The 23,051-nt window shown below is 42.7% G+C and overlaps 1 protein-coding gene across 11 annotated transcripts in view; it reads left to right on the top strand.

The window, feature by feature from the left end:
• ADARB1 (adenosine deaminase RNA specific B1) overlaps nucleotides 1-23,051 on the top strand; it is a 155,114-nt gene that overhangs the window by 112,556 nt on the left and 19,507 nt on the right. For 10 of the 11 annotated variants that reach the window (XR_008657895.2, XM_055279946.2, XM_055279947.2 and 7 more), the window contains one exon: nucleotides 17,487-17,668. Coding sequence is in view for 10 of the 11 variants with exons in the window: in XM_055279946.2 (XP_055135921.1) it covers nucleotides 17,487-17,668 (182 nt within the window). In the remaining variant the exon portion in view is untranslated. Of the gene's footprint in view, nucleotides 1-17,486; nucleotides 17,669-18,579; nucleotides 18,765-23,051 lie in introns of those variants that run through there. The other variant, XM_055279950.2, reaches the window with a different exon arrangement.

Raw genomic sequence — 23,051 nt, 5'->3', positions numbered from 1 at the left:
TTCTTTTTTCTTTTTTTTTTTTGAGACGGAGTCTCGCTTTCTCACCCAGGCTTGAGTGCAGTGGCGCGATCTTGGCTCGCTGCAAGCTCTGCCTCCCGAGTTCACGCCATTCTCCTGCCTCAGCCTCTCCGAGTAGCTGGGACTACAGGCGCCCGCCACCATGCCCAGCTAATTTTTTGTATTTTTAGTAGAGACGGGGTTTCACCGTGGTCTCGATCTCCTGACCTCGTGATCCGCCCACCTCGGCCTCCCAAAGTGCTGGGATTACAAGCGTGAGCCACTGCGCCCGGCCTGGATGAATTTTTTCAAAAAATGCCATGGTTATTTTGATGGGGATTATGTTGACTCTACAGATTGCTTTGGTTAATATGGACATCTTAACAATATTAAGGCTTCTAACTCATGAACATGGGATATATTTCCATTTATTTGTATCTTCATTTCTTTCAACAGTGTTTTATAATTTTTATTGTACAAGCCATTCACCCCCTTGGTTAGGCTTATTACTAAGTAATTTATTCTTTTTTATGCTATTGAAAATTGTTTTCTTAATTCCCTTTTCAGATCATTCATTGTTAGTGCATGGAAATGCAACTGATTTTTGTGTGTTGATTTTGTATCCTATGACTTTGCTGAATGTGTTTATTGTTTAAACAGTTTTGTGGAATCTTTAGGGTTTTCTACATATAAAATTATGTCATCTGCAAGCAGATATAATTTTACTTCTTCCTTTCCATTTTGGATGCCATTTATTTCTTTTTCATGCCTACTTACTGTGGCTAGAACTTCTAATACTGTGTTAAATAGAAGTGGCAAAAGTGGACATCCTTGCATTGTACCTGATCTTAGAGGAACAGTTTTCAGTCTTTCACCATTGAGTACAGTATTAACTGTGGTCTTTTCATAAATGGCCTGTATTATGTTGAGTTAGTTTTTTTCTATTCCTAGTTTGTTGAATGTATTTATTATTGTTAAGAAAGGGTGTTAAATCTTGTCAAATGCTTTTTCTGCATCAATTGAGATGATCATGTGGCTTTTGCCCTTCATTCTGTTAATGTAATGTATTAATTGATTTTCATATGTTGAACCATCCTTGCATTCCAGGAGTATCATGATGTATAATCCTTTTAATATGCTATTGAATTTGGTTTGTTCAGAATTTTTGCATCAGTAGTCATCAGAGATACTGGTCTGTAGCTTTTTTTACCCTTCTTCATGTCTTTGGCTTTGATATCAGGGTACTGCTGACATCATAGAGTGAGCTTGGAAATGTTCTCTTCTCTTTAGTTTTTTTGGGAGAGTTTCAGGAGGATTGGTGTTAATTATTCTTAAATGTTTGGTAGAATTCTCTAGTGAAAACATTTGGTCCTGGGCTTTTTTTTTTGAGATGGAGTCTCGCTCTGTCACCCAGACTAGAGTGCAGTGGCACGATCTTGGCTCACTGCAGCCTCCGCCTCTTGGATTCAAGTGATTCTTCTGCTTCAGCCTCCTGAATAGCTGGGATTACAGGCGCCTACCACCATGCCCAGCTAATTTTTGTATTTTTAGTAGAGATAGAGTTTCACCATGTTGGTCAGGCTGATCTTGAATTCCTGACCTCAGGTGATTCACCTGCCTCGGCCTCCCAAAGTGCTGGGTTTACAGGCATGAGCCACTGCCCCCAGCCATGGGCTTTTCTTAATTGGGAAATTTTTGATTACTGACCCAATATTCCTATCCATTAATAGTTTGAATGAATCCTTTTTCATATTCATTATTCCTGCTATCATTTGGTTACCATCTGTGTGGAATATATTTTTCCATCCTTTCACTTTCAGCCTGTGTATCCTTAAATCCAAAATTAGTCTCTTATAGACAGTACATAGTTGAATTCTTTTTTTTTAAATACATTTACCCAATCTGTATCTTTTGATTGGGGAGTTTATTCATTGACATTTAAAGTAATCACTGATAGGGAAGACTTACTGTTGCCATTTTGCTGTTTTCTGTATGCTTGTAGCTTTTTGCTTGTTTTTCCCTTATTCTCTTACTGCCTTCCTTTGTGTTTCTTTCATTTTTTTTTGTAATGATAGGTGTATTAGTCCATTTCAATTTTCATTGCTGATAAAGACATACCTGAGACTGGGCAATTTACAAAAGAAAGAGGTTTAATGGACTCACAGTTCCACCTGGCTGGGGAGACCTCACAATCATGGCAGAGGGTGAAAGGCACAATTCACATGGCGGCAGACAAAAGAGAGCTAGCTTTTGCAGGGAAACTCCCCTTTATAAAATCATCACATCTCATGATACTTGTTCACTATCACAAGAATAGCATGGGAAAGACCTGCCCCTATGATTCGATTACCTCCCACTGGGTCCCTCCGACAATACATGGGAATTGTGGGAGCTACAATTCAAGATGGGATTTTGGTGGGAACATAGCTAAACCATATCTATAGGATTCTCATTTCTTTTTTTTTTTCCTTTTGTCTCCCTGGGGTACAGAATCTCATTTCTTTTTGTGTATATTCTACAGATATTTTCTTTGTGGTTACCATTGCAATTACATAAGACATCTTTAAATTATAGCATTCTATTTTAACTTAAACTTCAATTACATAGTAAAACTTTACTTCTTTACTTCCACCCCTTCACACTTTGTTATTGATGTCACAAATTACATCTTTATATACTGTATATCCATTAATATACATTGTAGTTGTAATGTTTTTGTCATTTAAATTTTATGCACCAAAATTACAATAGTACTGGTTACTGTATTTGTCCATGTGCCTCCCTTTACAGGAGAACCTTATTTTTCCATACAGCTTAATGTTGCTATTTACTGTCTTTTTATTTCAACTTGAAGGATTCACTTTAGCATTTCTTGTAAAGCAGGCTAGTGGTAATGTACTCCCTCTACTTTTGTTTATCTGGAAAAGTCTTAATTTCTTCTTCATTTTTGAAGGACAGTTTTGCCAGATCAGGTATTCTTGGTTGACAGGGTTGGTTTTTTTTTTTTTTTTCTTTCAGCACTTATAATATATCATTCCACTCCTTTCTGGTTTGCAAGGTTTCTGCTGAGAAAGCCACAGGTCTTATGAATCCTCCCTTGTATGTGACAAATGGCTTTTCACTTGATGCTTTTAAGATTATCTGTCTTCACTTTAGACAGTTTGATTGAAATGTGTCTTAGTGTGGTTCTCCTTGGATTTATCCATATTTCATCTCCTTGAGCTTGAACTTGTATGGTCCATTTCTTTCCACAGATTTGGGAAATTGTTAGCAATCATTTCTTCAAATAAGCTCTTAGCCCCTTTCTCTCCCTCTTCTCCTTCTGGTATTCCTAGAATACTTGTATCAGTCTGCTTGATAGTATACCATAAGTCCCTTAGTCTCGCTTCACTTTTCTTCATTCTTTTTTCTTTTTGCTCCTCTGACTCAGTGATTTCAAAAAAAGACAGTGACCTGTCTTCTTTTTTCTACCTCTTCAAGTCTTCTGTTGCATGCATTTAATGATATTTTCAGTTCAGTTATTGTATTTTTCAGCTCCAGAATGTTTGGTTCATTTTTATACTAATGTCTCTTTGTTGATATGCTCATTTTGTTCTTGCCAAGTTTTTCTTATTTTGTTTAGTTGTCTGTGTTCTCTTCTAGCTCATTAGGCATCTTTATGACAGATATTTTAAATTCTTTTTTAGACAGCTGATAGATGTGCATTTATTTAGGGTCAGTTTCTGGAAATTTACTTTTGGTCCTTTGGTTGGGCCATGTTTTCCTGTTTCTTGTATGCATTGTTTATTTGTGTGCTTTGCTAATATTTGGGCATTTGAAAAAAGAACCACCTTTCCTAGTCTTTGTGTACTGGCTGTGTACAGAGGAAGTTTTTCACTAACAAGCTGGCTAAAAAATCTAGGACCTCTTATGCTTTTCCTGATTTCCTGCTTCTTCTGGTGTCTTCCTGGAAAACTGTAGCTCTAATGTGCTGCTTGCCTCTGTTTTTAGTGGCTTCCAAACTCTGGCACCAGTCTCATCACCGAGTCTGAAGAGACTCAGGCAAGACAGAAACCAGTCCTTTGGGCAGACTCCAGACAGCCAGAACATCAGACTAATGATCCACTCTTTTGTTTCCATCCCAAGAGAAGAGCCCCAGTATGGAGGCTTCCTCCCAGTTAGGGGGCACCTTGCTATTTAGGGAAAGGGGCGCAAACAGGCATGCCAAACATCGTGAAATTTCCTATCCCTTTCATTGGAATCTCTTCCTAGTTTTACAATGGCCTGGATACTGTAGCTTCTCAGTTGGTCTCCAGAGTTCTCACAGAGCCATTCTGGTCTGTATATTGTTGTTAACTCGGGGTCTCTGCGGGAAAGAGGGCCTGTAGCTTCCTAGACTGCCATCTTGTTGAAGTTGTAGTCCAAACACCATTGATTTTTTAATGTTAACCTTATGGCCAGCAACTTAACTCACTTCTTATTCTATTTAGACTTTCCTGGTTGTTCTTGAATGTACCAAGTCACAGTCTGTAGATATTGACTGTCCTATATCCTCTTTTGTTATACCAGTGTTATTTTTCTTTATTCGTGCTGTCCAGGACCTTGGATGGTATGTTACAGCACTGTCCGTGTTTTCTTCCTGAATCTCAGAGAGATTGTGAGTGAAGTTTCTCCATGATGTACAGTTTTTGCGACAGGGTTTTAGTAGGTAGCCTTCATCATGCTAGGAAAATTCTCTTCTATTCCTATTGTCTTAGAATCTTTTTATTATCATATATTGGTATGTAACTTTATCAAATGTTTTATGTGTGTCTGTTTTGAATTATGGTAAATAATAGATTTCCTGATGTTGACCACCTTTTTGCATTTTTGACATAAACCTTACTTTGTTATAGTCACTCATATTTTTAACACAGTGTTTGATTTGGATGACTAATATTTTACTTAGGATTTTTGTTTATAAGTTAAATAGGACTATACTTTTTCTAAACTTTTTAATTGTTCTTATCTGATTTTGAAATCCAGGTTATATAGCCTCATAAAGTGTGTTTGTCTTCTTGTTCTACTTTCTGAAGCCTCTTCTGTGAGACAGCAGTGTATAGAACCCAAGAGTGAAAACATCCAGTCCTCATATATATATATATATATTTGTAGTTATCTTCATGATCATCCTCATCATTTTGGCAGGAGACCAGTCTAGATATTGTAGTTGTAATTTCAGGTCCTTTTCTGGTTACTAGTTTCTTAAGTTTTTGTTTCTTCTAGAACAAATTTTTAGCTTTCATATTATTCTAGAAATTTATCTAGAATTTGAAGGTTTGAGGCTGCTTTGAAATAAGCCAGTCGATTGTGGCATTCAGGCAGAGAAGGTGGATCTATAATTAGAGAATAGAGTAGTGGTGGTAAGAGAATGAGAGCTAAAAAAGAGCCAGCTAATGCAGTCAGAAAGAAGAATGCTAGAATTTTACTATAGTAGAGCTACAATAATTTCTGTGGTTATGGTTTCAAAGAGAAGGTATGAGAAGGAGTAACCAAATAAAGTGGACATTTGAAAATAATGGTGTATTGTATTTTACAAAGATAGCCCCACCCCAATGCCTCTCATCTAAAATCCTCTCCAATAATATGACCTTGCCACTGTCCCATCAAGAGGTGATGTCTCTGTCCCATCCCCCTGAATCTGAGCCTGCCATGTGGCTGCTTTGAATAAGAGAATGTGGTGTAAGTAATGCAGTGCTAGTTCTGGCATAGCCTTAATTGGCCTGGCAACTTCCATTTCTTGCCTCTTGGTGGCAGCCACCATGTGAGAGTTGTGACTACCTTGAGACCACCAGGCTATGAGAAGCTGCCCTTCCATGTAGAGAGGCCCTGGAAGATGAGGTGCCACTTGAAGACAGAGAGAGAGCAAGGAACGGTGAAGCACCAAATGTGTAACAAAAGAGTTCACCTGGAAAATGGAAGAGAGAAGACAAAATTACCAATATCGGAATGGGAGAAGTGAAATTACCACAGATGCTACAGATACTAAAAGGATTGTGAAGAGAAATTATAAATAAATTTATCCCAATTGACAATTTAGATGAAATGGACATATTTCCTGAAAGACACATACTACCAAAGCTGACTTAAGAAGAAGTAGATAACTTGGGCTATCTATATGTATTAGAGAAAATGAATTTGTAATATAAAGCTTTTCCCACCAAAAATGACAACAAAAGGAAAACCCCAAGCTCAGATGGCTTCACTATTGAATTCCGAACATTTAAGGAAGAAATACCCATTTTGCACAAAATGTTCCAAAATTGAAGTGAAAGAAATACTTCCCAACTCATTCTGTGAGGCCAGCATTTCCCTGGTTCCAAAACCAGATGAAGACACCACAAGAAAATAAAACTACATGTTAAAATGTGTCATGAACATAGATCCAAAAGTTCTAGCAAAACTTTCGCAAACGAAATACAGCATCATGACCAAGTAGGGGCTATCCCAGGAATTCCAAGGTAAATGAAACATTTGAAAAATCAATATAATTCACCATATTAACAAACTAAAAAAGACACAGAAAAGGCATTTTGCAAAATCCAACATGTATTCCTCATAAAAACTCATAGCAAAATAGAAATAGAAGGAAACCTTCTCAACCTGATAAAGGAAATCTATGAAAAATCTACAGGTAATGTCATTCTTAACAGGGAAAGACTGAATGTGTTTGCCTAATATCAGGAACAAAATAAGATTGTCTGCTCTCCCCACTTCTGTTCAACATTGTATTGGAAGTTCTAGCCAGTGCTATAAGGTCCTAAGAAATCAGTGGTATCCATATTGAAAAGGAAAAAGTAAAACTGTCTTTATTTGCAGACATACTTGTCTATGTAGGAAATGAGATTGATATTATACAAAGCTATTAGAATGAATGAGTGATTTTAGCATTGTGGCAGAATATAAGATCCAAAATGCAAAATACAAAATTAGTTATATTTTTTACACCTGCAACAAGCAGTTGAAATGTGTAAAGCAATACACTGAAAGCTGTATATTGAAAACCGCAACACATTGCCTAGAGAAATTAAAGAACTAAATAAACGGAGAGATATATCATGGTCACTGGTTGGAAAACTCAGTATTGTCAAGATACCAGTTTTCACCAGATTGATCTATAGACTCAATGCAATCCTAATCAAAATCTCAACAGGATTTTTTGGAGAAATTGACAAACTGATTCCAAAATCCACATGGAAATGCAAAGGACATAGAATAGCCAAAACAACTTTCAAAAGTAAGAACAAAGTAAAAGGCTAATAATATCCTGATTTCAAGATAGTAATTAAGAAAGTATGATTTTGGCATAAGGATAAGTATACAAACAGCTGATTCCTTATTATTTAGAGTGGTTTTAGGTTTATAGGAAAATTGAGTGGTAGATACAGAATTTCCCATACACCCAGTGCCCTCACGTATGCACAGCCTCCCCCATCATCAGCATCTCCCACTCTAGCGCTATATTCATTACAATTGAAGAAGCTACATGGACACATCATCATCACCCAAAGCCCACAGTTTACATTAGGGCTCACTCTTGATGTTGCACATTGTCTGGCTTTGGACAAATGTATAATGACCTGTATCCACCATCACAGTGTGAGACCAGAGTAGTTTCACTGCCCTAAAAATCCTCTGTACTCTGCCTGTTCACCCCTCTCACCTCCTAACCTCTGGCAACCACTAATCTTCTTAATGTCTTGGTAGTTTTGCCTTTTCCAGAATGTGATCTAGTTGGAATCATACAGTATGTAGCCTTTTCAGATTGGCTTTTTACACATAGTAATTTACATTCAAGATTCTTTGATGCCTTTTCATGGCTTGGTAGCTCGTTTCTTTTTAGTGCTAAATAATAGTTTGGATGTACCACAGTTTATTCATTCATTTGCTGAAGGTTCATTGCTTCCAGGCTTTGGCAATTACAAATAAAGCAGCTATAAATATCTGTGTGCAGGTTTTTTTGTGGACATGAGTTTTCAAGTCCTTTGGGTAAGTACCAAGGAGCACAAATGCTGGGTAGTATGGTGAGGGTATGTTGAGTTTTGTCAGAAACTGCCAAACTGTCCTTCAAAGTGGCTGCACTGTTTTGCATTCCCACCAGCAATGAATGTTGTCCCACATTGTCACCAGTATTCAGTGTTGTCAGCAGTTCTGGTTTTGGGCCATTCTAATATGCATGTAGTAGTATCTCGTTTTAATTTGCAGATTCCTAATGACATATTATGTGGAGCATCTTTTCATGTGTTTATTTGCCATCTGTATATCTTCTTTAATGACGTGTCTGTTAAATTTTTTTGACCATTTTTTAATCAGGTTGTTCATTTTCTTATTGTTGAGTTTAGAGAGTTTTTTGTATATTTGGAAGAGTTCTTTATAGATTTATCAGATATGTCTTTTGCAAATATTTTCTCCTAGTCTGTGGCTTGTCTTTTCACTCCCTTGTCTTTCACAGAGTAGAACTTTTTAATTTTAATAAAGTCCAGCAAATCAATTACTTCTTTCATAGATTGTGCCTTTGATGTTATATCTGAAAAGTCGTCACCAAACCCAAGATCATCTAGATTTTCTTCTGTGTTATCTTCTAGGAGTTTTTTAGTTTTGCATTTTACATTTAGGTCTGTGACCTACTTTGAGTTAATTTTTGTGAAGGGTGTAAAATCTATGCCTAGATTCTTTTTTTGTTTTTGTTTTTTTGCATGTTTATGTCCATTGGTTCTAGCACTGTTTGTAGAAAAGACTACCTTTTGTCCATTTCATTGTCTTTGCTCTTTTGTCAAAGATCAGTTGACTGTATTTACGTAGGTCTATTTCTAGACTTTTTATTCTGTCCCATTGATCTATTTGTGTATTCTTTCACCAATACCATGCTGTCTTGATTACTCTAGTATAGTAAGTCTTTAAGTCAGGTAATGTTAGTATTACAGCTTCATTATATTCCTTCAATATTGTGTTTGCTCTTCTGGATTTCCCTTTTTATATCAGCCTTAGGAACAGTTCATCAATATCTACAAAATAGCTTGTTGGAATATTGATTGGGATTGTGTTGAATCTCTATGTCAAGTTGGACAGGACTAACGCTGAGTCTTCCTAGCCATAAATATGGAATATCCATTTATTTAGTTCTTTGATTTCTTTCTTTGGAATTTTATAGTTTTCCTTATACAGATCTTGTACATACTTTGTCAAATTTATACCTAAATATTTCACTTTTGGCGGTGTTAGTCTAAATGATGTTGTGTTTTAATTTCCAATTCTGCTGTTCATTGCTGGTCACAGTTAATTTTTGACCAAGGCACAAAGGCAATTCAGTGGAGAAAGAATAGTCTTTTCAACAATGATGCTGAAATAAGTGGATATCCCTGTGCAGAAAAAAAAAAACAAAAAACAAGCGACCAAACAAATGGACTTCACTTATATTTTGCACCATATACAAAATGAATTTGTAATGGGCCATAGACCTAAATGTATAAAAATTCTGGAAACAGGAGACAATCTTTGTGACGTTGAGTTAGGCAAGTTTTTAGCTACACTAAAAAAGGGAAAAAGTGTCAAAGTTTAAAAATTACTTCTTTCAAAAGACACTGTTTAAACAGTGAGAAACAAACCGACAAATAGGGAGAAAATGGTTGCAAATCATACATCTAATTAACGATTGGTATCCACAATCCACTGGTACTCTCAAAACGCAACAAGGGGAAAAATAGTTTTTAAAATGGGCAAAATATTTGAATGGACACTTCACCAAAAAAAGATACACAAGTGTGAAATAAGCACATGAAAAGCTGGTCAACACCATTAGTCACTGATGAAATGCAAAGGAGATGCCACAACACATCTCTTGGAATGGCTGAAATTTAAAAGACTGGCCAAACCAAATGTTGACAGCGATATGGAGGAACTGGTACTGTCTCATCCACTGTGGCTAGGTATGTAAATAGAACAATAACTTTTAAAGATAGTTTGCCACAGCCAGGCACGGTGGCTCATGCTTGTAATTCCAGCACTTTGGGAGGCCGAGGCAGATGGATCACTTGAGGTCAGGAGTTCGAAACCAGCCTAGCCAACATGGCAAAACCCCATCTCTACTAAAAATACAAATATTAGCCAGGCATGGAATCCCATCTACTCGGGAGGCTGAGGCAGGAGAATCACTCAAACCCAGGAGGCGGAGGTTGCAGTGAGCTGAGATTGCACCACTGCACTCCAGCTTGGGCATCAGAATAAGACTCAAAACAAAACAAAGACAGTTTGAGAGTTCCTTGAAAAGTTACAGATATGGCCAGGCGTGGCGGCTCACATCTGTAATCCCAACTCTTTGGGAGGCCGAGGCGGGTGGGTCACAAGGTCAGGAGTTCGAAACCAGCCTGGCCAGTATGGTGAAACCCTGTCTCTACTAAAAATACAAAAGTTAGCCGGGCATGGTGGCACACACCTGTAGTCCCAGCTACTCAGGAGGCTGAGGCAGGAGTATCGCTTAAACCTGGGAGGCAGAGGTTGTGGTGAGCCGAGATCACGCCACTGCACTCCAGCCTGGGCAACAGAGCGAGACTCCATCTCAAAAAAAAAAAAAAAAAAGTTACAGATATGCCTGCCATGTGGCCTAGCCATTTCATTCCTAGTGGTTTACCAAAGAGAAATGAAAGCATATGTCCACACAGACTTATACATGAATGTTTATAAGACTTTCTTTGTAATAGACGAAATAGTCAAAAACTGGAAGCAATCCACGTGGCCATCAACTGGTAAATAGTTAGAACAGACCGTGGCATATCCATACAGTGGAGTACTACTGGGTGAAAAAAAGAACAGTGATACACACTATAGCGTAGAGAAATCTCAAAATAATTACGCAGAGTGAAAGAAGCCAGATGAAAAAGAGGGATTACCATACATTTCCATTTGTATACATTTCGGAAGAATGCAGACTAAGCTACAGTGGCAGAAAGCAGGTCAGTTATTGCCTAGTGGGAACAGAACGAGATGTAAGGAGACAGGAGGTTTGGGGAGTGAGGTCTCATGGGTACATACAAATGTCAAAACTTACCACAGTGTCCCTTTAAGTGTGTGCAGTTTATTGTATGTCAGTTGTACCGCAGTAACTCCAGGAGAAGAAATCACAGTGGGAATGAGAAAACGCTCATATAAGTAAATGACAGAAAGCATCACAACTAAATGAATTAGAAAAATTCAAATAAGTTAGAAGGAAGCAAACAGTAAAGTTAAGAGCAGAAATTAGTTTTGTAAGCAACAGAGATGTAGCAGTGAGCAGTAACAAAGTCTCTAAGGCGTCAGTACTTAGAGGAGGCTGATTAAAGTCAACAGAACCGGTGAGGCTGATCAAGAAGACAGAAGGCACTACCAAAACGTGTCTGGAATGAAAACATAGATATCCTTCAGGGTCCAGCAGAGATTGCTACAGTGGGGAGTCATAGACACTTCAGCACTGATAGATTTTAAAACTGAGACAAAAATAGAACATTTTCTAGAAAAATGTACATTGCTAAAAGTGACTTAAGCATATGCAGAAAATTGGAATAGAACTCTGCCTATTAAATTAAATCACACACACACACGCGCACAGAAGAAATTAAGAAAATAGAAGGAAGGAGGGTCTGTGGAGAGAGGGGAAGTGATTGGCCCAGACAACACTGCGTGAGTTCTAGACATCTTTTGGGGGATGATGATCCCCATTTTATGTAATATTTTCCAGGAATAGAAAAGTAGGGAAGAACTCTGCAGCTCATTGTGTGGCTCATAACTCAAAGGTTACTACAACCTTTATCTCCACACCAGACAAGGACAGTAAAGGAAAACAAAACGATAACATGTCATGAAAATACACATTTATACACTTACATTATCTTTAAAAATTTAGCAAGCCAAATTCTATTTTATATTTTTTAAAGCTTCATTAATTCCTGTTAAATCTATCATTTCAATGTGATTTTAATAAAAATCTTATTTTTCATAGTACTTAAAAATTGAATCCCAACATGGAAATAGAAAACTAGCAGTATAAAACCATAGTAATCAAAAGTGAGTGGTAATTTTCAGCAGAACAGTGGCACAGCATACAATCTGAAAAGACCTGCAGACCCATGGGGCAGCACTGGTGATCAGGCCTGCCCGTGTTTAAAAGAAAATGTAAACTAGATGGAGGCTTGTCTGTCTCACAGAAAATTAAGTCCATAAATAGGTGGCCCAGAGATGCTCTGGTGGCTCCATGGTCTGGAGCCTGATCCCTCTTTGTCCCGCACCATCTTAGAGGTCTCTTCTGACTTCAGGGTCTTCATAATCCCTAGAGCTGACCAAATCCCTGAGCACCCAGTCTGAATTCCAGGCACAGGGACGCTTCAGCCAGCTCAGCTCATCAGCCAGAGCTCAGGCACAGGGCTCTACTCGCTATGGGGCAGCTCGGGTGGCCGGGCTTACACACTCAGCCACCTGGAAGAGGACTGGGGCTCTGTCGTGCAGGAGGAGGGAAAGGAAGGCAGGGCTGCAGCCAGCAGTCTGTGCTAGACATGGTGCTCACAGAAGAGATGGACAAAGTGGCCAACGCCCAGTCCTGGAGAAACAGGCTGTCTGTGCAGAGAAGCAGCCCGCCATACACTATCCGCAAAGCACATGCCAGGACAGTTAAGGACATGAGTATGCAGAGCAGTGCCTGGCAGTTGCAGGGTTCTTCAATAAGGCACAGAAAACCCAAATTATAAAGAAAAGTGAATAAATTTGACTAAATTAAAATTTCAGGAATTATTTACTATAATCCACATATTTGGAAAAGAAAAGCCACATATTGGAAAAAGATTTCTGATGTCTCATGTGACCAACAAAGGATTCGACTTGGTTACAGGCTGATTCCTGCACCTGCATAGCACAAAGCCATCCATTTGGAGGACCCTTGCTGGGGCGTGGGGATGTCACACACATAAATGCAGAAGTCGGGGCTCATGGACCTGAACCCTTAAGATCCAAGCCTTTTATCGTATAGTAATTAGACTTTACCTCAAGGAAGAAACAAACACAAGCTGATAGAACCTAGCATGGGTGGGCCAAGAAATAGCAAATGGCCAGAAAAGTTGCCCAGAAAGAACCCTGGTGGCCAAAATGATGCCAGTTGGCTGCAGCTGTGTCCCTGCTCTGGGAGAGTGGAGAACGGGGAGCAGCCACCTTGGAGGGCCAGGTGGATGGGGCTGGGTGAGGCTGAACTGTTCGCCTTACACAGGGCACAGTGGCAGGCAGAGGGTCCAGGGCCATGGTAGGCTGGGGGTGGGGTGGGAGCCACAGCACTGCCACTGGAGGTCACCAGGGTGTCCATCCCACTGGCAGGCAGTTTGGCGGTGAATGCAGCCCCAGAGAGTTGTCCGCAAGACCATGGGGTGAGAGGCTCCCATGGGGTTGGCCACCCCATGGTGATTATGTTGGCGCGGGAGCCGTGGGAAGGAACGAGAGTCTTGGTTCAGATGACCTCGGCCTGTGTCCTCAGCTGCACAGAGCTGTGGGAACAAACAAGACCATTCAGAGGAGGACCAGCAGCCTGTCTCTTCAGAGTCAGCTATGGCAAGGGGGCCAGACCACTGTGTTGGGCAGATTCAAAGGCAGGCACAGGAAGGGGGATGGCTTTATTGTAGGGAAAAAGGGAGGCTTTGGGTATGTTCTGATGGAGGTAGGGGAAGCCAAGGTGGGCTCTGCAGAAGGTGGCCTCCCGTGCAGCTGCTTGAAGAACCCAGGGGCATCTCTGGCTGGTCCTGGGTTGGAAGCAGGAAGGGGTGGGTGTGGGGCAACCACTAGAAAGCTGTAGTCCTTCCTGAAAGTCTGGCTGACTGGGCCGAGTGCTGTGGAGGCTGTGGTTTGGGTCAGAGTAGTTCTCCTGCCCTGTGTGGTCTGGCCGACGTCTGTCTGCAGTTCAGTCTCTCAGGCCAGGCCCTTTACTGAATCAGGGGACAGATCAGATGATAGCAGTCTGGACTCTGTTCCTAAAGAAATGGCACAAGGAAAATGAAAGACGAAGAAGGCCAGGCACAGATGCCTAGACCCGGGTGCACTGAGCCCGAGGCCATGCTGTGAGAGTGGGGACACCTGTAGGTTCCTTGGGTGTCAGCCAAACACACTTCGTGGCAGGCTGTGAGTGGGCACCTCCCATGGGGTCCGCAGGACAGGTGGCTGTGGACATGTAGTGAGTATCTCTAGGAGATGTCCTGCCTGCAGTCTTTGCAGAGCTTTACTTGTTTTACTTGCATGGACGCTGACTGTGTCTGACACCCTCTCACTGGCACTAGGCGATTTCATCCTGATGAAGTTTGTCCCAGCTGTCCTTTGTGAGGTGCATTGGTGGAAGCTGGTGCCACACCATTTCCCACCCAGGGCCTCTGCAGAGCTGTAGACACTCCTGGAATTCTCTTACAAAGCATGTGTTCAGAATTAATGACTCCTAACAAATGAAGGTTTCTGCAGGATCACTGCTTTAAAGTCTGCCCAGAAGACTGAATTCAGCTTAAAGATGCTCTGAGTCCATAGAGGCTTCTAATCTGTAGAAGAAAGGGGCCTGTGTTTCTTAGAGGTATTGAATCATTTCATGCTTTTTCTGTAAGTTAGGGAAACCTTTATTTTCATTTCCATTTTGGAAGGTGGAAGGAATGTGTCATAGGAATTGGAGGATTTGTCCATTCGACACATATTTATTGATCTCCTGTATGTGCCAGGTACATATTGTAAGTGCTGGGATAGGTCAGTAAAGAAAGCAGACAGAAACCTCTTCCTGCACTGGGGTAGGATGGGAGCAGAGAGTCCAACATGGATCTGTAAATTATGTGGAGGTCAGAGTGGGGGCGGAGGGCTTGGGCGGCAGGGAAGGGAGGCCTCAGGCAGCAGGTAAGCAAAAGGCTTGAGTGGCTGGGAAGGGAGGCCTCCCTCAGAAGGGCTTTTGTACAGGGACCTAAAGTGGGGGCAGCCGTGGCTGCCTCTGGGATTGGTGTTCCAGCTGCTGGACCTGTGGACAGAAGCTTTGGGCAAGCAGCAAGGAGGTCCCTGAGGGTGGCCAGAAACTTGGGGACAGGTGCAGGGTGAGAGGTTACAAGACTGGGGGATCTGGCCGGAGGACTGCTGGCATTTTCTTGGGAGCCACTGGACTGTTTTGTGCCAAGGAATGGCCTGTGCTGGCCCACGTGTTCACAGGGGTCAAGAGGAGAGGGCTTGGGGCAGGCACCGGGTTCCCCTTAGGAGAGGGCGCCATGACGCAGGCAGGGTGGCGTGACTTAACCCATGGCCTACCAGTGGCAGTGGCCAGAAGTCAGGTCCTATATCTCTTCCAAAAGTGGATCCCTGGTGATCTGCTGACGACTGCTGTGACAGGGATGAGCAGGGTGAGGGTGACCCCAGAATGGGGACTGAGCAGCTGGAGGTCAGTGCTGGAGCATATCCAGAATGAGGCTTAAACAGGTGAGGTTGGTGGCTGTTTGTCCTGTGCTGCCTACCCCACTTGTCAGCTCTGCCCCACTAGGCTCTTGAGGGGGCAAGGAGTGGCCCTGAGACTTCAGGCCTCCAAATACAGCTGTGGGCATTGTCAGGCAGAGGCTGTGCCATGGAGTGTGTGACAGAGGGGCACATATATGAAGGCTGGTTCCAGCCTGGGCATCAGCCTCCTCCAGTCTCAAGTCTTGCCACATCTGCAGATCTAAGCCCGAATGTTTCTCATCTGCCCTGGCCTCCCTGCCCCCACACGGTCCAGTCGACCCTCATTTCTGACCTGTACTGCTGAGCATCTTCCCCTGCAGTGTGTGCCACACTGCTGACGCCACTTCATAAAATGCACATTCGCCAGTCTCCCCTGCAGCGTGTGCCACACTGGTGACGCCACTTCATAAAATGCACATTCGCCAGTCTCCCCTGCAACGTGTGCCACACTGCTGACGCCACTTCATAAAATGCACATTCGCCAGTCTCCCCTGCAGCGTGTGCCACACTGCTGGCGCCACTTCATAAAATGCACATTCGCCAGCCCCTCCCCCGAGACACTTCCATGAAATTAGATTGGGCCACTCCAGAGGCCTCTCTCTGCCCTCTGAATACCGCCCCCTCACTCATCAAGCTCCTGGCTGCTCAGGGGCCCCTGCCCTGCCCCTCTGCCCTGGCTGCCCTTGCTGCTGTCCTGTGTCCCCTGCCCCCCAGGCTGGGACATGCGTTCCTCCCTCAGCCTCACAGCCCCCTCCTTTGGGGCTGAGCTTCAGAGTCACCCCAGGAGCATTCCTTCAAGTACATACACCCCTTTTTCTTTTTCACAGAACCCTGCCCTTTCTCCCAAATTGATTTTACCTCAATTTATGGTTCTTCATTTGTCTTTTCATTGCATTATTGTTTAGCTCCTGGGCTGTGTCTCCCCCTAATACCTCACACCGTGTGTATGTAGCGCCCAGCAAAGGGTGCTCTGGACACAGCAACTCCCAGGCTGAGCAGAGCATCTCTGCTGTTTGTGGGGCTCAGAAAGAGAGAACAGGCATATTGTGAAGGCATGTGTGTGTTGGAGCTGATAATGAATACCTAAGTTGCCATTGGCATGCATAATTGGTGTCATACATGTCAGCTGCACACGTGCAGTCGCTGTAAATCCCCACACCCTACCTGCCTGTGCGTTCAGTGCCATTGTCACTTGCAGAGAACAGGAAATAAGCAGTTTAATGATTTGAAGGACCTCTTGAAGAGCTATCATTTTTATAAGAAGTATAGTGGTCCCCACTTCTCCGTAGATGTGTCTCAAGACCCCCAGTAGACTCCTGAAACTGTAGACAGTACTGAACCCTGTACGTGCTAGTATTTTTCCTGTAAGTACCTTCCTATATAAAGCTTAATTTATAATTAGACACAGTAAGAGATTAACAGTCACTAATAATAAAATAAGAGTGACTTGAACACAAGCACTGTGATGCTGTGACCATCAATCTTATCACCAAGGCGACTGCTAATGGGCCAGTGGCATCTGCAACGTGGATGGTTCACATCCCGGGCTGGACAGCACGAGATTTCATCACGCTCCTCAGAACGGCATGCAATTTAAAGTCTGGAAGTGTTTATTTCTGGAATTTTTCATTTAATATCTTCAGATCACGGTTGACAGTGGGTAACTGAGACCTCTGAAAGTGAAACCTCAGATAAGGGGACCTGCTATAATCAAATAAATATGTAATTTCCTTTCTGATGTTTCCCACAAATTTCTCACAAGAAACATATGTGGCTCATTGATTGTGGGAAAACGTAATGGTAAAAACAATCACAGTGTAAAATAACTTTTAAGTAGATTTTTGTCTTTGTGGTCGTAAGCTGCTAAATCAGTCTGTTACTTTCTGTTGCGCTCCTTCGTCAGTTGGTTGGGATCCTGCAGAATTGCCAGTGCATCCCTGTAACCACGCAGGCTTGGGCTGGGCCGCGTTGGCACTGAGTCCGAGCTCCCTGAAGACTGTGCTTTCTTCTCCCTCCAGCTGGAACGTGGTGGGCATCCAGGGATCCCTGCTCAGCATTTTTGTGGAGCCCATTTACTTCTCAAGCATCATCCTGGGCAGCCTCTACCACGGGGACCACCTTTCCAGGGCCATGTACCAGCGGATCTCCAACATAGAGGACCTGCCACCTCTCTACACCCTCAACAAGCCTTTGCTCAGTGGCAAGTATCTCTAGAGTGTGCTGATTTAATCTCTGTCTTGATTTTGCAATGTTTTCATCCTCATGAATGAAAAAAACACCACCTGAGCTGCTCTGTGGCTATCAGAAGAATATCAGAGTCCTTCTGAAGGGACCCAAGGTGATGTTTCTGGGTCTCTCCGGGCCTTGTCTTTAGGGCCTTTTAAGTGAGTCTCTCTGTAAGATTAATCTCCTTTACCGATCACAAACCTAGCCATTCATGGAAGAATTGATGGGCTCACACCTGTCATCCAACACTTTGGGAGGCCAAGGCTAGTGGATTGCTTGAGCCCAGAAGTTCAAGACCAGCCTGGGAAACATGGCAAAACCCCATCTCTACAAAAAATACAAAAAAGTCAGCCAGATGAGGTGGGGGCACGCCTGTGGTCCCAGCTACTTGGGAAGCTGAGGTGGGAGATCACCTGAGCCCAGGAGGTCAAGGTTGCAGTGAGCCAAGATTGCACCACTGCACTCCAGCCTGGGCAACAGAGTGAGACGCTGTCCTTAAACAAACAAACAAAAGAAATGAAAAATGAAAAGAATGGAATTATGACTGGGCTGGGCACCTGTCTATTTTCCTCTCACTCAGGCACTGTATTCATTCCTGTCTCAGCAGCAGAAACTCATAGACACTGAAAATTATGTCAGCATTGGCTTTCCCAGACTAACCCTGAGCCAGGGCTCCGGGACGTTTATGCTGTCTTGGAGCCACCAGGGTGTCCACAGTGATAAGCTGCCTGGAGCCTGCCCCAGGCTCCCTGGAGAGGCCCTGTTGGCTCCAAGAGGTGGTGACAGGTGGAACCGGGGTGCCAATGGCAGGCAGAGGCTGTCTCCCTGGTGTCTGCACCTACCCTCGATTCCCTTCATTGCTGGTTTTCTTTTTTCTTTTTTTAGAATTTCAGTGGCTAACAGTAAAGTGAACAGGAGCTTTTGAATTCAAAGGTCCTAACTTCTAAGCTCACCTTTATTTAAAAGGACACAGTTAAGGTATTTTTATCTTTTTAAACATATAATTTTACTACTTTTTTAAAAGCTCAAAACTAAAACCATAATCCTAACCTGAAACACGTTTATTTTGGGGTGTGTGTGTGCTTGTGTGTGTGCTGCCTTGTTTTCTAGTGCTTGGCAACTAGCACGCCTTTAATTTGAGAAAAGCAGTGTGGAATTTTATTTGAAAGCATGCCTGTCAGAGCACATGAAGGAGGCAGGGATGGGGAAAAACAGTTGTCTTTAATTAAATATTACAGCTCCCTAACTTAACCATTGTGTTTTAAGAAAAACAAAATAGACAGATAAAACTTGATGGTAGGTAGGTTGAAATTGTAGCATCAATGTCTTTTGAAGTATTTTGTTGTGTATTGGTGTGCGAATTTCTCACGATTCAGAAAATTTCCCTCTTTGTTCTCTATCTTCTGTACTTGAGCGAAGAGTGCTTTAATTTTAGCTGTCACTCATCTTTTATATGCATAGATACTTAAAACATTGCATGTGGAATATGGGACACATAGGTGATACTCAAAAATAGTTGTTAATTAGGGCCTTGTTGAATAGTGCTGTCTAAGCAATATCTCATCCATAACTAAAATCTGCAAAGACAGAATCATTTTGCTAGAGAAATTTCTAAGATATTGAAAGTAGAGCTCATTTATAAAAGTCAGTGTATTTTTATCATATTTCACTTATGTGAAAAGCATCTATATCTGTTAAAAGACCTTGAAAGATAGTGTCTGCAAGATAGAGACTTCAAAGTTACTGATGCTGCTGTTTATCCTTTCCTCCTCAATATCTTCTCTGATTTTTTTTTTTTTTTTTTTTTTTTTAGACAGAGTCTTGCTCTGTCGCCCAGGCTGGAGTGCAGTGGCATGATCTTGGCTCACTGCAACCTCCACTTCCCAGCTTCAAGCAATTGTCCTGCCTCAGCCTCCCAAGTAGCTGGGATTACAGGCGTGTGCCACCACGCCCAGCTAATTTTTGTATTTTTAGTAGAGACAGGGTTTCACCATGTTGACCAGGCTGGTCTTGAATTCCTGACCTCAGGTGATCTGTCCGCCTCAGCCTCTCAAAGTGCTAGGATTACAGGTGTGAGCCACCATGCCCAGCCTCCATCATCTCTAATCTTAATAGCCTAAAGCACATTACCAGACCCCTCCCCTGGTCCCCGCTGCAGGGGGCTGTGCCGAGCTGATTCAGCAGCAGCAGAGAGAGCCTGGGTTGGAGCCATGAGGCTGCCCCTGCGTCAGCTCTGCCTCCTTGGCAGCTTCTGTGTCTCAGGTTCTTCATATGCCCAGTGGCAGGGATGGACCAGGCGCCCCTTGCAATCCTTCTGGACAAATGTGCCACTGTCCTATGAAAATAAAAGGACACCATTCACGCTCCAGGAGGCAGAACCTTACTCAAATGCTGAGCCAATAAACAATGTCACTCTAGCACCAAAGTCTATTTCAAAATGCAAACTATTTGAAATATCTTATTTTTGGTAAATGCTTTATTTTGGAAATGGGTTTTTGTTGTTGTTTCCCTGAAGAGAGTTCAGATCAGCAAAGCAAGCAGCTTTGGAGAAGACACCTTTAGACAAGGACTCCTGTGAATCAGCAGGACAGCATAGTAGGAAATTAGGTGAGCCAGAGGATGGAGCAGGATGGGAGGGCAGATGCTTCTGCTTCAGAATTGAAGTCGAAGGCAAGTAATGCTGTGGGTGTTACTGGAGACAAAAGGAACCAAATAAGAAAAATCTGGAGAGGCAAATGTTGATGTCTTAACAGATTTGGGAGGTCACACTCTTTAAAAATGGGTCCCAAAGCAAAGCTCTCAAAACTTTATTAAAAGTCTTACATTTAACAAGTGACCTGGACAGAGGAACTACCAGGACATTGGCCCCCTTGCTGTGTGTCTGCACTGTGCATCACAGCTCACGTCGTGTTCGTTACACTTTGTCACCTCACATTTTATTATAAAGGTCATTCCCATGTTAAAAAGAGAGCGAGGTATGACGGCGCCTAGTGAATTGTAGTGTCTTTAGGGAGGAACAAAAATGGACATAAATGAATACAAAGAAAAGATTACCTGAAACCGGGAGCAAATCAAAGTAAAAATGTAGGGATAAGGTGTTTCTTTCTTTAAAAAAAAAATGCTGTCAGGATTAAAGTGAGAAGAATTTAATTTTCATTTCAGCCTGAACACTAGTTTTACTTTCAGAAAGGTTCTTGGTGCCAACCTGTGACACTTTTGCCTTTGTGGGTATGCACATTTGGTACCCTTGCTTAGCACTGTGGAAGCAGAAGTCTCTCGAGCTTTCTCAGACTTTCTCTCAAATGAGTTTCACATCCAGCACTTGCAAGTTTCAGGACAATTCCAGCTTCTAATTTACGTCCATTGATCCCCTGAGTGTGAGCTCCTCAACTGGCCCAGTTTGTTGTCCAAGGCTCACTAAGAGAACCCAAGAAGAAGGAGCGGGTTGCCCAAATGCCCCATGTGCTGGCTCTGGGGACCTTGTTGACAGACAGCCTGCTCTGGGGTCGGCGGACAAGCCTCCCTATCCTGCCGGTTTTCATGTTGAACGTTGGCACGAAACGTTAACAAACAAGGCTGCATGATGGCGTAGGGTCCTCATGAACAGCTTGCATTTAGGTATCTCTGGGAGGACAGCACAGGGACCCGAGGGGGCTGGCAGCAGGCCCAGGTGTGTGGCAGGAAGAAGGCAGGTGCCTGCCGAGCTGCTGTCCACCCGAGACCATTCGACATTATGGGCAGGAAGAGCAAGGGAAGCTGGTTTATTGAGGCCCTGGCTGGAGTGAGAGAGAAGGAACATCACTGTGAGAGTGTGTTAAAGTGTGTGTGTGTGCACGTGTGCGTGTGAGTGCGTGAGTGCATGTGAGAGTGTGCATGTGAGTGCGTGTGCATGAGTGTGTGTGTGCGTGTGCGTGCGTGAGTGCATGTGAGAGTGTGTGCATGTGAGTGTGCATGTGAGTGCGTGAGTGCATGTGAGAGTGTGCATGAGTGTATGAGTGTGTGTGTGTGTGTGCATGTGTGTGGGCTTGCGTATTCTCCAGGTAAGGGCAGGCATCGGGGTTGTGGGAAAGAGGTGTCAGTAGCGTCAGTTTCCTCCTTGCCCTGGTGTCTAGGAGTGAACGTGCCATGAGTCATTGTAGAAGAGAACCACCACCAAGCTTGGCTCTAAGTACAGAATCATTGTTTTCATCTGACAATTTTTCTTTCCATTTTACTTTCTGTTTTCCTCCCCTTTACTTTTGCTGGACTGATTAAATTGTCTTTCCCCTTTGTTCCCACTGGTGGGAAGTTCTAAATCTTATTTCTATTCTGACCAGTGGTTACCCCAATTTTTAAAAACAAATATGTTTAAATCACTTTGAAAAAATGTTGGCATCAAGAATTAATATTTGTAAAGATCCAAACTTGGGAAAAGCTGAAATATTGGGCTCATTTTTATTCCACACTCTTCCCATCCTCATCTTCCTAGATTCTGGTGGCATCATCTTGAGTTTTAGAAACTCATTTAATATTGTGCTTTTTCTTTAAAAGCCTTTCTTAATGAGTCACACAGCCACACGATCAACAATTGTTTAGATGAAAACGTAAGAGCTCCTGGTTTCTCTTCTAACCAGTTTTCTGTAGCCAGTGCCCCTGCCCTTAACTCCACATCCAGATGTATTTTTCACTTTGCTGGAATACATCCTTAATTGGGGTGACAGGGTGATTTCTTGGTTGGTTGTTTTTGTTTGGTTTTTGGAGAAAAGTCCTGTGTGGGTGGGGCCCTGGATCTTGACGTTACCTGGCCCTCGTCTGTGCGCCAGGTGGACTGGGGACTGCGGATGTCTGGGCTCTGCCCTTCCCCCAAGGACACGTCAAGACTCCACGCCACCCCTCCATGGTCACCCTTTGTCACAGAGCCAGTTTGAGTTTCTTTCCTTTCTAGAAGGTGCGCCCTTGTTTTCTCTCCTGTAGCATTACATTTATCTATTTTCCTTAAACTTCAGGAATTTCAACCGATTAACCTTGGTGTGTGGCTAGTTTGTTGGAGTTTCTTTCCTACTTACTACCCTGAACCCTCTGATCTGGATTGTTGAGTCTTCACTTCTGAGAAGTTTCCTTCTGTCCTGTCACTTCTGCTAGAAGCATCTTCTCTGCCCTCTCTGTTGTCCCTGAAAGTGCTGCTGAGCAGAACTCACAGGGCCTGTGACCAGTGTGTCTCCTCTCATCTGATGTGCTTTTTTGACTGTACTGCATTCTAAGAGAATGCCTGACTTCTCTGTCACCATCTCAGGAGTGAACTGTTTTCCCCGTGGAGCAGGCTCCCCAGGAGCTCACGCCTGGCCCACTTCCCTGCACCACGGCTGCCACACGGCTCC

This window comes from Symphalangus syndactylus, chromosome 5 (assembly GCF_028878055.3).
Source record: "Symphalangus syndactylus isolate Jambi chromosome 5, NHGRI_mSymSyn1-v2.1_pri, whole genome shotgun sequence".
Taxonomy (NCBI): domain Eukaryota; kingdom Metazoa; phylum Chordata; class Mammalia; order Primates; family Hylobatidae; genus Symphalangus; species Symphalangus syndactylus.
The sequence above is the reverse complement of the archived record's forward strand: the minus strand, read 5'-3'. Positions and strand labels throughout refer to the sequence as shown.